The sequence below is a fragment of the Engystomops pustulosus genome, chromosome 7, assembly GCF_040894005.1.
Source record: "Engystomops pustulosus chromosome 7, aEngPut4.maternal, whole genome shotgun sequence".
In the NCBI taxonomy this organism is placed as follows: domain Eukaryota; kingdom Metazoa; phylum Chordata; class Amphibia; order Anura; family Leptodactylidae; genus Engystomops; species Engystomops pustulosus.
Window position 1 is genome coordinate 146,175,659 of NC_092417.1, and position 15,593 is coordinate 146,191,251.

The following is a 15,593-nucleotide window of genomic DNA, read 5'->3' on the forward strand; positions in this document are numbered from 1 at the left end:
GACGTAGTGGAAGCGTGTAAAGAGGTGTCCGACGATGAGGAGACACGGTTGTCAGACAGTGGGGAAGTTGTTGTCAGGGCAGGAAGTCCGAGGGGGGAGCAGACTGAGGGATCGGAGGATGATGAGGTGACAGACCCAAGCTGGGTTGAGAGGCCGGGTGAACACAGTGCTTCTGAGACGGAGGAGAGTCCTCGACCAGAACAGGTTGGAAGAGGCAGTGGTGGGGCCAGACGGAGAGGCAGGGCCAGAGCTGGTGCATCAGCGCCAAATGTGTCAACTAGTGAAGCTCCCGTGGCGAGGGCTCTTGCGGCGAGGGCTAGATCTTCAGAAGTCTGGAGGTTCTTTAAGGAAACACCGGATGACCGACGGACTGTGGTGTGCAACATTTGCCAAACCAGGCTCAGCAGGGGTTCCACCACTACTAGCTTAACTACCACCAGTATGCGCAGGCATATGAATGCTAAGCACCCCACTCAGTGGCAACAAGCCCGTTCACCTCCGGCCGTGCACACCACTGCTCCTTCCCCTGTGTCAGCTGCTAGTCAGCCCCCTGCCCAGGACCCTGGCACAAAAACCCCATCGTCGCCTCCACGATCCTCCACAGCATCCACCAGTGTTCAGCTCTCCATACCCCAGACGCTGGAGCGGAAACGCAAATATAGTGCAACCCACCCGCACGCCCAAGCCCTTAATGTGCACATCTCCAGATTGCTTAGCCTGGAGATGCTGCCCTATAGGCTAGTAGAGACCGAGGCCTTTCGCAACCTCATGGCGGCGGCCGCCCCTCGGTATTCGGTCCCCAGCCGCCACTACTTTTCCCGATGTGCCGTCCCAGCCCTGCACCAGCACGTGTCAGACAACATCATCCGTGCTCTGACCAACGCCGTTTCTGACAAGGTCCACCTGACCACGGACATGTGGACGAGTGCTGCCGGGCAGGGCCACTATATATCGCTGACGGCACATTGGGTTAACTTGGTGGAGGCTGGGACCGAGTCTGACCCTGGGGCTGCTCATATACTGCCGACGCCGAGGATTGCGGGGCCTACCTCGGTCCAGGTGTTTCAGGCCTACTATGCCTCCTCCTCCTCCCACCCCTCCTCCACCTCCTCCTCCGAACTACCATCCGTGGGCACGGCGCCATCAGTCGGTAGCTCTAGGCACAGCAGCAGTGCCGTCGCTAAGCGACAGCAGGCGGTGCTCAAACTGCTGAGCCTAGGCGACAAAAGGCACACCGCCCAAGAGCTATTACAGGGCATCACGGCGCAGACTGATCTGTGGCTGGCACCGCTGAACCTCAAGCCGGGAATGGTTGTGTGTGACAACGGCCGTAACCTGGTGGCGGCTCTGCAACTCGGCAGACTGACACATGTGCCATGCCTGGCCCATGTGTTAAATCTGATAGTTCAGCGTTTCCTCAAGACATACCCCAATCTGTCTGATTTGCTCACGAAGGTGCGCCGCATCTGTGCGCATTTCAGGAAGTCCAGCCCAGATGCTGCCACTCTCAGGGCAGCGCAGCGCCGCCTCCAACTGCCCGCTCACCGACTGTTGTGCGACGTGCCCACGAGGTGGAATTCAACACTGACCATGTTATCCAGAGTTTACCAGCAGCGCAGAGCGATTGTAGACTGCCAGATGTCAACTTCCACCAGAACTGGTAGTCAGGTCAGTCAGCTTCCTCAAGTCTACAATGAGGAGTGGACGTGGATGTCTGATATCTGTCAGGTGCTGAGTAACTTTGAGGAGTCAACACAGATGGTCAGTGGCGATGCCGCCATCATCAGCCTCACCATCCCGCTGCTTGGCCTGTTGAAAAACTCTCTGGTCAGCATGAAGTCGGAAGCTTTGCGCTCGTCACAAGAGACAGGGGAAGAATATTCCCTTGTTGATAGCCAAAGCACCCTCAGGTCTGTTTCTCAGCGCATATCGGAGGAGGTGGAGGTGGAGGAGGATGAGGAGGAAGAGGAGGAGAATGTTGGCGAGACACAAGAGGGGACCATTGTTGAGTCCTTTACTGTTCAGCGTGTATGGGCAGAAGAAGAGGAGTTGGAGGAGTTGGAGGAGGAGGAAATGGACAGTCAGGCCAGTGAGGGGAGTGAATTCTTACGCGTTGGTACTCTGGCGCATATGGCAGATTTCATGCTAGGCTGCCTATCCCGTGACCCTCGCGTTCAAAGAATTTATTCCAGCACCGATTACTGGGTGTTCACTCTCCTGGACCCACGGTACAAGCAAAATCTTCCCACTCTCATCCCTGCAGAGGAAAGGAGTGTGAGAATGCATGAATACCAGCAGGCCCTGGTGCACAAGCTGAAACAGTATTTCCCTTCTGACAGCGCTAGCGGCAGAGTGCGTAGTTCTGTGGGACAAGTAGCGAGGGAGAGTAGGCGAGCAGGCAGCTTGTCCAGCACTGGCAAGGGTACGCTTTACAAGGCTTTTGCCAGCTTTATGTCACCCCAGCAAGACCCTGTCACCTGTCCCCAGTCTCGGCAGAGTAGGGCTGATCTTTACAGAAAGATGGTGAGGGAGTACGTAGCTGACCATACCATCGTCCTAAATGATCACACAGCTCCCTACAACTACTGGGTTTCAAAGCTGGACATGTGGCACGAACTGGCGCTGTACGCCTTGGAGGTTCTTGCCTGCCCTGCCGCTAGCGTCTTGTCCGAGCGGGTTTTCAGTGCAGCTGGTGGCATCATCACCGATAAGCGTACACGCCTGTCGACTGACAGCGCTGACAGGCTGACGCTTATTAAAATGAATAAAGGCTGGATTTCTCAGAATTTCCAATCTCCACCAGGTGAAGGAAGCTCAACCTGAATAATTGATCCACTCCTCCTCCTCCTCCTCATTTTCCTCCTTCTCCTCCTCTTTGTACAGTAAAGCAGAGGAAAATGGCTATTTTTTGACAGGGCCCACTGGCTCTTGCTATAGTACTTCATGCATTTAATTTTTCTGGAGGGCCACCTACCCGGTCCTCTGTTTGAAACAATTTTTGTGAGTGCCACATACAGGCACTCAATCTATTCCATTTTTCTGGAGGGCCACCTACCCGGTCCTCTGTTTTAAAAAATTTTTGGGACTGCCACATACAGGCACTCAATCTATTCCATTTTACTGGAGGGCCACCTACCTGCTCCTCTGGTTTGAACAATTTTTGGGACTGCCACATACAGGCACTCAATCTATTCCATTTTACTGGAGGGCCACCTACCTGCTCCTCTGGTTTGAACAATTTGTGGGACTGCCACATACAGGCACTCAATCTATTCCATTTTACTGGAGGGCCACCTACCTGCTCCTCTGGTTTGAAAAATGTTTGGGACTGCCACATACAGGCACTCAATCTATTCCATTTTACTGCAGGGCCACCTACCTGCTCCTCTGGTTTGAACAATTTTTGGGACTGCCACATACAGGCACTCAATCTATTCCATTTTACTGGAGGGCCACCTACCTGCTCCTCTGGTTTGAAAAATGTTTGGGACTGCCACATACAGGCACTCAATCTATTCCATTTTACTGGAGGGCCACCTACCTGCTCCTCTGGTTTGAAACATTTTTGGGACTGCCACATACAGGCACTCAATCTATTCCATTTTACTGGAGGGCCACCTACCTGCTCCTCTGGTTTGAACAATTTTTGGGACTGCCACATACAGGCACTCAATCTATTCCATTTTACTGCAGGGCCACCTACCTGCTCCTCTGGTTTGAACAATTTTTGGGACTGCCACATACAGGCACTCAATCTATTCCATTTTACTGCAGGGCCACCTACCTGCTCCTCTGGTTTGAACAATTTTTGTGAGTGCCACATACAGGCACTCAATCTATTCCATTTTACTGGAGGGCCACCTACCTGCTCCTCTGGTTTGAAAAATGTTTGGGACTGCCACATACAGGCACTCAATCTATTCCATTTTACTGGAGGGCCACCTACCTGCTCCTCTGGTTTGAAACATTTTTGGGACTGCCACATACAGGCACTCAATCTATTCCATTTTACTGGAGGGCCACCTACCTGCTCCTCTGGTTTGAACAATTTTTGGGACTGCCACATACAGGCACTCAATCTATTCCATTTTACTGGAGGGCCACCTACCTGCTCCTCTGGTTTGAACAATTTTTGGGACTGCCACATACAGGCACTCAATCTATTCCATTTTACTGGAGGGCCACCTACCTGCTCCTCTGGTTTGAACAATTTGTGGGACTGCCACATACAGGCACTCAATCTATTCCATTTTACTGGAGGGCCACCTACCTGCTCCTCTGGTTTGAAAAATGTTTGGGACTGCCACATACAGGCACTCAATCTATTCCATTTTACTGCAGGGCCACCTACCTGCTCCTCTGGTTTGAACAATTTTTGGGACTGCCACATACAGGCACTCAATCTATTCCATTTTACTGCAGGGCCACCTACCTGCTCCTCTGGTTTGAAACATTTTTGGGACTGCCACATACAGGCACTCAATCTATTCCATTTTACTGGAGGGCCACCTACCTGCTCCTCTGGTTTGAACAATTTTTGGGACTGCCACATACAGGCACTCAATCTATTCCATTTTACTGGAGGGCCACCTACCTGCTCCTCTGGTTTGAAAAATGTTTGGGACTGCCACATACAGGCACTATCCAAATTAAATTGTCTCCATAGCAGCCTCCACACGTTGTCTCCATTGCTACCTCCAAAAGTCGTCCATATAGCTGCCTCCATACATCGTCCCTTTATCAAACGAGGTGTGTCAGGCAGAAATTTGGGTTGTTTTCATGGATTCCACATCAAAGTTGTTAACTTTGTCGCCACCCTGCTGTGTTATCCACAAAATATACTGGCAAACTTTTACCATTTACGGATATTATTTCAGCGCTTCTTGCGCAGCTGTTTACATTCCCCTCACCCGGCATATCCTAAACTTATAAGAACGCTACTACACTTGATCTTATACAAAAGGTTCTTAGAAGTGCTGTTTGGGGAGTAGCCTATAGACAGGGGCTTGGATTGGCGAAAGCTCGCCTGGCAGCGGAGCGCCAGCTCCATGCCAAGATCCAACTAACATAGTTTTAACTGCAGCACCTTTAATCTACTACTAGTTCACTGCCTCCATACATGGTCCCCTTATCAAACGAGCTGTGTCAGGCAGAATTTTGGGTTGTTTTCATGGCTTCCATGTTAACTTTGTCGCCACCCTGCTGTGTAATCCACAAAATATACTGGCAAACTTTTATCATGTACCGATATTATTTGAGCGCTTCTTGCTCACCTCCTTTGGTTCCTCTCTGCCACCCATTGGTTTGAGTCCAATTAGGGTATGTCGCCATGCCACTCTCTAGCCTGCTGCCGCTGCCTCTGCATGCCGTCCCCTATAGTGTCAGGGTCAATTATTGGATGTTTTAGATGCTATCTAGCTTCATTCTGTCACTCTGTCATGGCCATGCTGTTGCCCATAATTTTGGCATAATGGTGCGATTAAGCAGCCTCAGAGGCATCCATGCATGCTGCCCCTGCTGTTTCCTGTCCATTTCCGTGGTGTTTCCATCCTTTTCTGAGGTTTCCAGGTGTTTGGCCAAGCTTCCCTGTGCAGAGCCTTGGTCCCCTTGAAAAATGCTCGAGTCTCCCATTGACTTCAATGGGGTTCGTTATTCGAGACGAGCACTCGAGCATCGGGAAAAGTTCGTCTCGAATAACGAGCACCCGAGCATTTTAGTGTTCGCTCATCTCTAATTAGGATCCATTCATTTTTTTACTCATTTATCCCCCATAATTATTTTTTGTCATTATCATCCATTTTTATTATTTTGTAATTTATTTTTATAAATTTATATATAAATTATAATCCCTACAGTATTGTATAGATTATTTAAATAACTCCCCATAATTAATTGAATTAATGTATGATATGTGTATAGAGTGAAACTGAAGAAACCAACCCCCCTCTCCCCAAAATAGATTTAAATAAATGCTGTGGTTCCAAATAAAACAAAATAACCACTAACTGTACCTCCCATCCTCTAACTTTCCCCACATGACCTTAGCCCTGCCAACTGTCTGCACAATATACATTGCACAGGGTAATACATAACCGCAATCTACATCTTTCCATCCTACTTCCTCCTGTTGAGCATTGGAGCTTATTTGGAGCTGCCCCTAGCCTCTGGTGTGTGCTCAGGGGGGTCAGAAGTGATGTAACTGTCAATATTATGGCAGTGACGTCACTAGGGGAACATTGGTGGCAGCCAATCACAGGCTGCAGCGGATGATTACTTCACCTATTGTGTTCAGAGGAGGAGGAGAGAAACAGGACAACCTATGTGCATACAGTGGGATACGCCCTAGCCTTCCGTTGTAAGGGTACCTTGGGATCCCTCCTTTTCATTTGCTTACATTAAATAAGATTTGAACCTAACCTTATTTGTAGGCTATCAGGGGGTCTTTTGTAGGCGGGTACAGCACAATGTATGTGCTTTCTGTCAGTAAAATATACAGTTAATTGAAATTTCATTGATTTCTGTACTCTCCATTATGTGGTGATGCATATGAGAACAAAGTTTCCCAATATCCTCATTTATGACCATTGCTTCTGGGCCTATGAGTGCTATACTTTACATCAGAATTATTTGGTTATCAGGCATTTACATAATCACTCTAATCTTATAGGGGACTTTAAGACCCAGATTTTGTGATTGATGGATGTTCCAGTGGTTGAAATCTCAGTGATAAGAAATGTATCCTCTTGTGGATAGGGGGTTATTTTTTCTGGTAATCCCTTTTCAATATACCGTATATACTCGAGTATAACCCGACCCGAGTATAAGCCGAGGCCCCTAATTTTACCACAAAATAATGGGAAAATCTATTGACTCGAGTATAAGCCGGGGGTGGGAAATGCATTGGTCACAGCCTTCCCAGTATATAGCCTGTCAGCCCCTGCCCCAGTGTATATAGTCTGCCAGCCCCTGCCCCAGTGTATATAGCCTGATAGGCTCTGCCCCAGTGTATATAACCCCCCCCCCCTGTTGTGCAGCACAACAATACCATTGTAGCGGATGGATCGCACAGAAGATCTAAGGGGGATGCCAGAAAGGTGATTTTTGATTTAGTTTTTTGACTCGAGTATAAGCCGAGTTTGGGTTTTTCAGCACATTTTTTGTGCTGGAAAACTAGGCTTATACTCGAGTATATAAGGTAAGTAACAGTCATGAGTAATTTAGCAGAATACAGTATGTCTATTTCTTCTTGTTTCCAGGAAGGAGAATTTTATACTCCTACAGATGACAAGTGTAAATCTTATACATGTGAGAAGATTGATGGACAGCCTGTAACAATAATAGTAAAGACGGACTGCCAATATAAGAGCTCGTTGGATTGTGCATCTGTAAGTAAATAAGGACCCAGCTCTATGATAAAGAACATGTGCACTGATTTACTTCTTTATGAACTATATTAACTTTTATTTAGGGTGAAGAGTTTGTTCAGCCTCCTGACCAGTGCTGCGGACAGTGTGTCCAGAAATCTTGTGTTGTTGTAACATCCAATGGAACTAAAATCTTAAACGTAAGTTAAAATATCTTCTGTTTCAATGTTATTAAATCACTAAAGGATCTTTGCATACTTATTTTATAAAAGTACTGTTCTCATGTGCTTTGTTTTTCAGGAATTTTCTTTTCTGTTCCAAATGAAATATACACATGATATATACATTTTTGACCAGTTTAGTAGTAAATAAAAAGATTTAGATTTTTTTTTCCAGGCTCCTAAAAAGAAGTGTAACATTTGTTTTTATGCAATGTGAACCAAACATACCTTGAGAATGATGTAGCGACACTGATGCAGAAACTGATTTTGTTTATTCCCTGAGCCGAGTGATTTTTCTTAAAAAATAATTATACAATTATGATAATGAGGCTCTGTTGCTCCTGTGGCTGCCCAGTGCTTCTCCTCTTAACCTAATTATGCACTGCTCCAGAGAAAGCTGTAGTCACTGTGTTGTCCATGACAGGCAGAAGTTGTCAAATGCTGCACCATCCCCGAGCTGCTGTGTATGAGTCATCCAGCTCAGGTTTAGTTTGATTAATCCTATCTGGACAGTTCAGGAAGCTCTGTGTAGTGTGTTCATCAGTCTGCATTCAGCTTTCCCAAGGTCCTGGATTTTATAATTGTTTTTTGAGAAAAACCACTGGTTTGAGGGATTAAACAAAATATGTTTCTGCATCAGTGTAGCTACAGCATTCTCAAGATTTGTTCGGTTTACAATGCATAAAAACAAAAGGTAGATATTTCATTACTTACAAAACACTTTACAAATCTGTGAGAAGTAAATAAAATCAGCCAAAATACAAAATAAAAGACAGATGGCCAAAGATAGCAAAACAAATCCTATGAAATTTTTAAAGAATATCATTGCAAAAAGAAATGGGTCAGAGCAGGTTTGAACCCTATATTCTGAAAACAGGGAATTGCTGACAGGTGACTAAGAGAAGGTGGAGATACTAAATGTTTTTTTTAGCTCCGTTTATACAATAAAAGAAAGAACTTCTGACGTGGGTGGTGTCAGTGCGGGTCATGGATCTTGTAATATACTACACTGGCTGAATGTTGACGTGATCCAATCTAGGCTTCATAAAATCAATGTGTACAAGGCTCCTGCACAGATGGGTTACACCTCAGACTTCTTAAATAATTCAGTTCTGTTATTGCTGTACCGCTGTCTAAAATCGATGGATTCCCTAATGTAAGGTATGGTGCCAAGTGACACTTTTTTGACATTTATTTGATAATTAAATATAATCAATTAGATTTGTAAATGGCACAAATTTTTCTCGAATCTTATCTATAGTGTCACTTAGAGATCTTAACGTTCTCTTTCTTAACCAATATAAACTGTTTTGCTTTAAAGGAACATTGACTAAGAAATTCTTCGCAAGCCTTTTCATCATGCACATTATAATCTCTTTCTAAACAGTAGATTCCACCTTAAACCTTCCGGAATTATTTGTGCCTTATCTAGATATTTCACGTAACTTCATTATTACATAATACAGCAGACACCTACTTTGTACGGTTTAAGCTAAAAATAAAGCTCATTTGCTCAAAACAGCTGAAAGCAGAAAGAAAGGTAGGGGTAAAAGAGGAACACAAGTACATAATTCATAAATGAAGTCTAATACAAAGTTTGGTTTATCATTTGTACTATTGATTTATGCCATTTAAAAGAAAATTAAGCTTCTCATAAGAACGGTCGATGGCTGGGAAAAGTACATTGTGAAAGTTTATAAAATACTACAGAATGAGGGTTATTTGTTTCCTGAGGCTGCCTTTAACAGAGAAATGTAATTATTAATGAATGAACTCAATCATTATTGCAGTCTCTGAGATGTGAATGAGTGCTGAGAACATGGAATGCTTAATCCTACATGTAAAAAGAACACTCCACATTTCTGACTACTTCACCATGAGTGCTATACTCTCTATCAAAATTATTTTGGGATCAGGCATTAACAAAATCACTGTAATCTTATATAATCTTATAGGAGACTCTGACACCCAGTTTTTTGTGATTGTTGAATGTTCCAGTGGTTGAATTCTCTGTGATAAGAAATGTATCCTCTTGTGAATTGGGGGTTATTTTTCTTTTCTGGTAAACCTCTTTCAATATGAGTAACAGTCATGAGTAATTCAGCAGACTACAGTATGTCTATTTCTTCTTGTTTCCAGGTAGGAGAATTAAATACTCCTCCTGATGACAAGTGTAAATCTTATACATGTGAGAAGATTGATGGACAACCTGTTACACTTATAGCAAAGACGGACTGCCAATATAAGAGCTCGGTGGACTGTGAATCTGTAAGTAAATAAGGACCTGGATATGTGATAAAACACATGTGCACTGATTTACTTCTTTATGCTAATCTATATTAACTTTTATTTAGGGTGAAGAGTTTGTTCAGCCTCCTGACCAGTGCTGCGGACAGTGTGTCCAGAAATCTTGTGTTGTTGTAACATCAAATGGAGAAACTAGAATCTTGAATGTAAGTTAAACTTCAATGTTTTTAAGTCACTAAAGGATCTATAGGATATGTTTATAAAAGTGCCATTCTCATATATTTTTTTAAAGGGAACCTGTCATCAGGAAGGTCATTCTTACAAGATGACAGGTTCCAAGAGCATCTGGCATGTTGATTTCAGTTTTTGTGCATCTGAACAATACCAGTGATTTTTATATGTTTCTTTAACATTACCTAGCTCCCTGTCAGCAGTAGGTGGTGAGACCCAGGGGAGCAGTTCAAATGAAAATTTCTTATGCCAGTGAGCTTCTGTAAGCGGGGGAGCAGAGAAAAGGCTGAGGGAGGGCAATGAGTGAGGATGAGGGGAGGAGAAATGGAGGAGAAGACGACTTGTGCCATTTGAACTACCCCTTTTTCCCCAGGACTCGCCACACACTGCAGACAGGGAGCCATGTAATGTTAAATAAACAATTTAAAACTGTTGGGATTGTTCAGATGCACCACAAAGGAATTGTTAAAATTCACATGCCATTGGGACCTGTCATCATGTAAAAATGACCTTCTTGATGACAGGTTCCCTTTAAGGCAGTAGGTTTGTGGTTTAACCCCTTAACGCTCTGCGCTCTGGATGTGAATGAGTACTGAGAACATGGGGTGCTTAATCCCTCATGTAAAAGAACACTTTGCATTTGTAACTTCTGCTGCATTCACTTCTACAGGTTTTATGAGATAGTATTCCATAACTATATCAAAAGAAAAAAGTCAGAAACCAGAAATGTATCCTCTTGTAGAAAAAGGTTTTTTTTTTTTCCCTTGTAATCCCTTGTCAATATGAGTGACAGTCATGAGTAATTTAGCAGAATACAGTATGCCTATTTCTTCTCCTTTCCAGGTAGGAGAATTATATACTCCTCCCGATGACAAGTGTAAATCTTATACATGTGAGAAGATTGATGGACAACCTGTTACACTTATAGCAAAGACAGACTGCCAATATAAGAGCTCGTTGGACTGTGAATCTGTAAGTAATTAAGGACCTGGATCTGTGATAAAACACATGTGCTCCGATTTACTTCTTCATGATAATCTTTATTAATTATATGTAGGGTGAAGAGTTTGTTCAGCCTCCTGACCAGTGCTGCGGACAGTGTGTCCAGAAATCTTGTGTTGTTGTAACACCGAATGGAGAAACTAGAATCTTGAATGTAAGTTAAAATATCTTCTGTTTCAATTTTATTAAGTCACCAAAGGATCTTGTATGCGTGCATGTTTTTTTTTTTAACTTTGTTTTATAAAGGGAACCTGTCATCAGAAAGGTCATTTTTAAATGATGACAGGTTCCAATAGCGTCTGGGATGAAATGCCTTTGTCATGATTCTAAATAATTCTAGTGATTTTTTAATTGCTTCCTTTACATTACCGAGCTCCCTGCCAGCAGTGTGTGGTGAGTCCCAGGGGAGGAGTTCAAATGAGAATTTCTTGCGACAGTGAGCTTACAAAAGCAGGGGGAGTAGGGGAGAAGCTGGGAAAGGGCAATGAGGATGAGGGGAGGAGAAGACAACTTGCTGCATTTGACTTGCCTATCTTTCCCCAGGACTCACCACACACTGCAAGATAATGTTAAAGAAACAATTAAAAAGCACTGGAATTATTGATATGCACCACATAGGCATATTTAAAATAATTATGCCAGAGGCTATTAGTACCTGACATCATGTTAAAATGACCTTTCTGGTGAAAGGTTACCTTTAAGGCATTTTCTTTGTGGTCCAAGTAATACATATATTATATTATAAAACCTGATAGATTCCTCCTGCTGCCTCTGCCCTAATCTGTAAATTAATAATCCTGAAACCTAACCTAGCTGGTTACAAACTTTACCAAGGGGCGTGGATTAGCCTTAACTTCCAGTACCGGAGCAGGCTAGTACACGCACCCAGTACTAAGGAAAAGGGACTTAGATTTTGTTTTTAATTTTTTTACAGGCCATTTAGGGTTCACACAACCTAGGGAAGGGTGGGGGCTGAAAATAGTTTAAAAAATTGTGATTGCTCATATAATCTACTGCAATACAAATTTGAAGTATTTTGCCAATATAACGCTTTCCTATCACACAATGCTGGACACAGAGTAAAATAATACACCTACTCTGTATGGTTTAAGCTAGTGCAGAGAGCTGATTTACTCAAAACTGCTGTAAGCAGGAAGAAAGGTAGGAGTAAAAAAGGGACACATGAACATATTTCATCAATAAAATTTACTATTATCATATTGAACTATTGATTTACGCAATTTAAAAGAAAATTAAGCTACACTTTAAATTTCCTCTACAATGACCGATGACTGGGAAACAGTAAAGAAACTTCATGAAAGCTTATAAAATACTACACAATGCTGGTTTTACATGTGGGGTATTTTTGTTTCCTACAAACTGCCTTTAACAGATAAATCTAATTATTAATTAATGAACTTATTAATTATTGGGATGTGAAGGAGTACTGCGAACATGGGATGCTTAATCCCCAGGATTTATGAGACTGTAACCCCTATTTTTTATCAAAAGAAAAAAGTTAAATGACAGAGAAATGTCATTGATTTCTGTACTGTCCATTATGTGGTGATGCATATGAGAACAAAGGTCCACAATTCCCTCATTTGTGCCATTGACTTCTGGGGCAATGAGTGCTATACTCTCCATCAGAATATTTGGGTACCAGGCATTTAAATAATCACTCTAATCTTATAGGGGACTTTGAGACCCCGTTTTTGTGATTGATGGATGTTCCAGTGGTTGAAATCTCAGTGACCAGAAATGTATTATCTTGTGGATAGGGGGTTATTTTTCTGGTTTAACCTCTGTTAATAGTAATACTCTGCCATGAGTAATTCAGCACACTAAAGTATGTCTATTTCCTCTCCTTTCCAGGTAGGAGAATTATATACTTCTCCCGATGACAAGTGTAAATCTTATACATGTGAGAAGATTGATGGACAGCCTGTTACACTTATAGCAAAGACGGACTGCCAATATAAGAGCTCATTGGATTGCGAATCTGTAAGTAAATAAGGGACCAGCTCTATGATAAAACACATGTTCACTGATTTACTTCTTTATGATAATCTATATTAACCTTTATTTAGGGTGAAGAGTTTGTTCAGTCTCCTGACCAGTGCTGCGGACAGTGTGTCCAGAAATCTTGTGTTGTTGTAACATCAAATGGAGAAACTAGAATCTTGAATGTAAGATAAAATATCTTCTGTTTCAATTTTGTTAAGTCACTAAAGGATCTTGTATGCGTGCATGTTTTTTTTTTTAACTGCCTTTCTCATGTACTTTGTTTTTAAAGGGAACTTGTCATCAGAAAGGTTATTTTTACATGATGCCTTTGTCATGATTCTAAATAATTTTAGTGATTTTTAATTGTTTCCTTAACATTACCTAGCTCCATGCTAGCAGTGTGTGGTGAGTCCCAGGGGAGGAGTTCAAATGAGAATTTCTTGTGGCAGTGAGCTTACAAAAGCAGGGGGAGTAGGGGAGAAGCTGGGAAAGGGCAATGAGGATGAGGGGAGGAGAAGACAACTTGCTGCATTTGACTTGCCTATCTTTCCCCAGGACTCACCACACACTGCAAGATAATGTTAAAGAAACAATTAAAAAGCACTGGAATTATTGATATGCACCACGTAGGCATATTTAAAATAATTATGCCAGAGGCTATTAGTACCTGACATCATGTTAAAATGACCTTTCTGGTGAAAGGTTACCTTTAAGGCATTTTCTTTGTGGTCCAAGTAATACATATATATATATATTATTATTTAAAGAAAACCTACCGTTAGGAATCTATCATCAAAAGTAGATCTGATAGTAGATTCCTCCTGCTGCCTCTGCCCTAATCTGTAAATTAATAATCCTGAAACCTAACCTAGCTGGTTACAAACTTTACCAAGGGGCGTGGATTAGCCTTAACTTCCAGTACCGGAGCAGGCTAGTACACGCACCCAGTACTAAGGAAAAGGGACTTAGATTTTGTTTTTAATTTTTTTTACAGGCCATTTAGGGTTCACACAACCTAGGGAAGGGTGGGGGCTGAAAATAGTTTAAAAAATTGTGATTGCTCATATAATCTACTGCAATACAAATTTGAAGTATTTTGCCAATATAACGCTTCCCTATCACACAATGCTGGACACAGAGTGAAATAATACAGCAGACGCCTACTCTGTATGGTTTAAGCTAGTGCAGAGAGCTGATTTACTCAAAACTGCTGTAAGCAGGAAGAAAGGTAGGAGTAAAAAAGGGACACATGAACATATTTCATCAATAAAATTTACTATTATCATATTGAACTATTGATTTACGCAATTTAAAAGAAAATTAAGCTACACTTTAAATTTCCTCTACAATGACCGATGACTGGGAAACAGTAAAGAAACTTCATGAAAGCTTATAAAATACTACACAATGCTGGTTTTACATGTGGGGTATTTTTGTTTCCTACAGACTTCCTTTAACAGATAAATCTAATTATTAATTAATGAACTTATTAATTATTGGGATGTGAAGGAGTACTGCGAACATGGGATGCTTAATCCCCAGGATTTATGAGACTGTAACCCCTATTTTTTATCAAAAGAAAAAAGTTAAATGACAGAGAAATGTCATTGATTTCTGTACTGTCCATTATGTGGTGATGCATATGAGAACAAAGGTCCACAATTCCCTCATTTGTGCCATTGACTTCTGGGGCAATGAGTGCTATACTCTCCATCAGAATATTTGGGTACCAGGCATTTAAATAATCACTCTAATCTTATAGGGGACTTTGAGACCCCGTTTTTGTGATTGATGGATGTTCCAGTGGTTGAAATCTCAGTGACCAGAAATGTATCATCTTGTGGATAAGGGGTTATTTTTCTGGTTAACCTCTGTTAATAGTAATACTCTGCCATGAGTAATTCAGCACACTAAAGTATGTCTATTTCCTCTCCTTTCCAGGTAGGAGAATTATATACTTCTCCCGATGACAAGTGTAAATCTTATACATGTGAGAAGATTGATGGACAGCCTGTTACACTTATAGCAAAGACGGACTGCCAATATAAGAGCTCATTGGATTGCGAATCTGTAAGTAAATAAGGGACCAGCTCTATGATAAAACACATGTTCACTGATTTATTTCTTTATGATAATCTATATTAACCTTTATTTAGGGTGAAGAGTTTGTTCAGTCTCCTGACCAGTGCTGCGGACAGTGTGTCCAGAAATCTTGTGTTGTTGTAACATCAAATGGAGAAACTAGAATCTTGAATGTAAGATAAAATATCTTCTGTTTCAATTTTGTTAAGTCACTAAAGGATCTTGTATGCGTGCATGTTTTTTTTTTAACTGCCTTTCTCATGTACTTTGTTTTTAAAGGGAACTTGTCATCAGAGAGGTTATTTTTACATGATGCCTTTGTCATGATTCTAAATAATTTTAGTGATTTTTAATTGTTTCCTTAACATTACCTAGCTCCATGCTAGCAGTGTGTGGTGAGTCCCAGGGGAGGAGTTCAAATGAGAATTTCTTGTGGCAG

The 15,593-nt window shown here is 42.2% G+C and overlaps 1 protein-coding gene across 1 annotated transcript in view; it reads left to right on the forward strand.

The window, feature by feature from the left end:
- Positions 1-15,593, forward strand: part of LOC140070235 (uncharacterized) — a 178,631-nt gene that overhangs the window by 100,305 nt on the left and 62,733 nt on the right. Inside the window, exons 17-26 of the mRNA XM_072116590.1 lie at positions 7,257-7,385; positions 7,469-7,564; positions 9,725-9,853; positions 9,940-10,038; positions 10,907-11,035; positions 11,121-11,219; positions 12,941-13,069; positions 13,156-13,254; positions 15,014-15,142; positions 15,229-15,327. Of these exons, the coding sequence (XP_071972691.1) occupies positions 7,257-7,385; positions 7,469-7,564; positions 9,725-9,853; positions 9,940-10,038; positions 10,907-11,035; positions 11,121-11,219; positions 12,941-13,069; positions 13,156-13,254; positions 15,014-15,142; positions 15,229-15,327 (1,137 nt within the window). The remainder of the gene's footprint in view (positions 1-7,256; positions 7,386-7,468; positions 7,565-9,724; positions 9,854-9,939; positions 10,039-10,906; positions 11,036-11,120; positions 11,220-12,940; positions 13,070-13,155; positions 13,255-15,013; positions 15,143-15,228; positions 15,328-15,593) is intronic.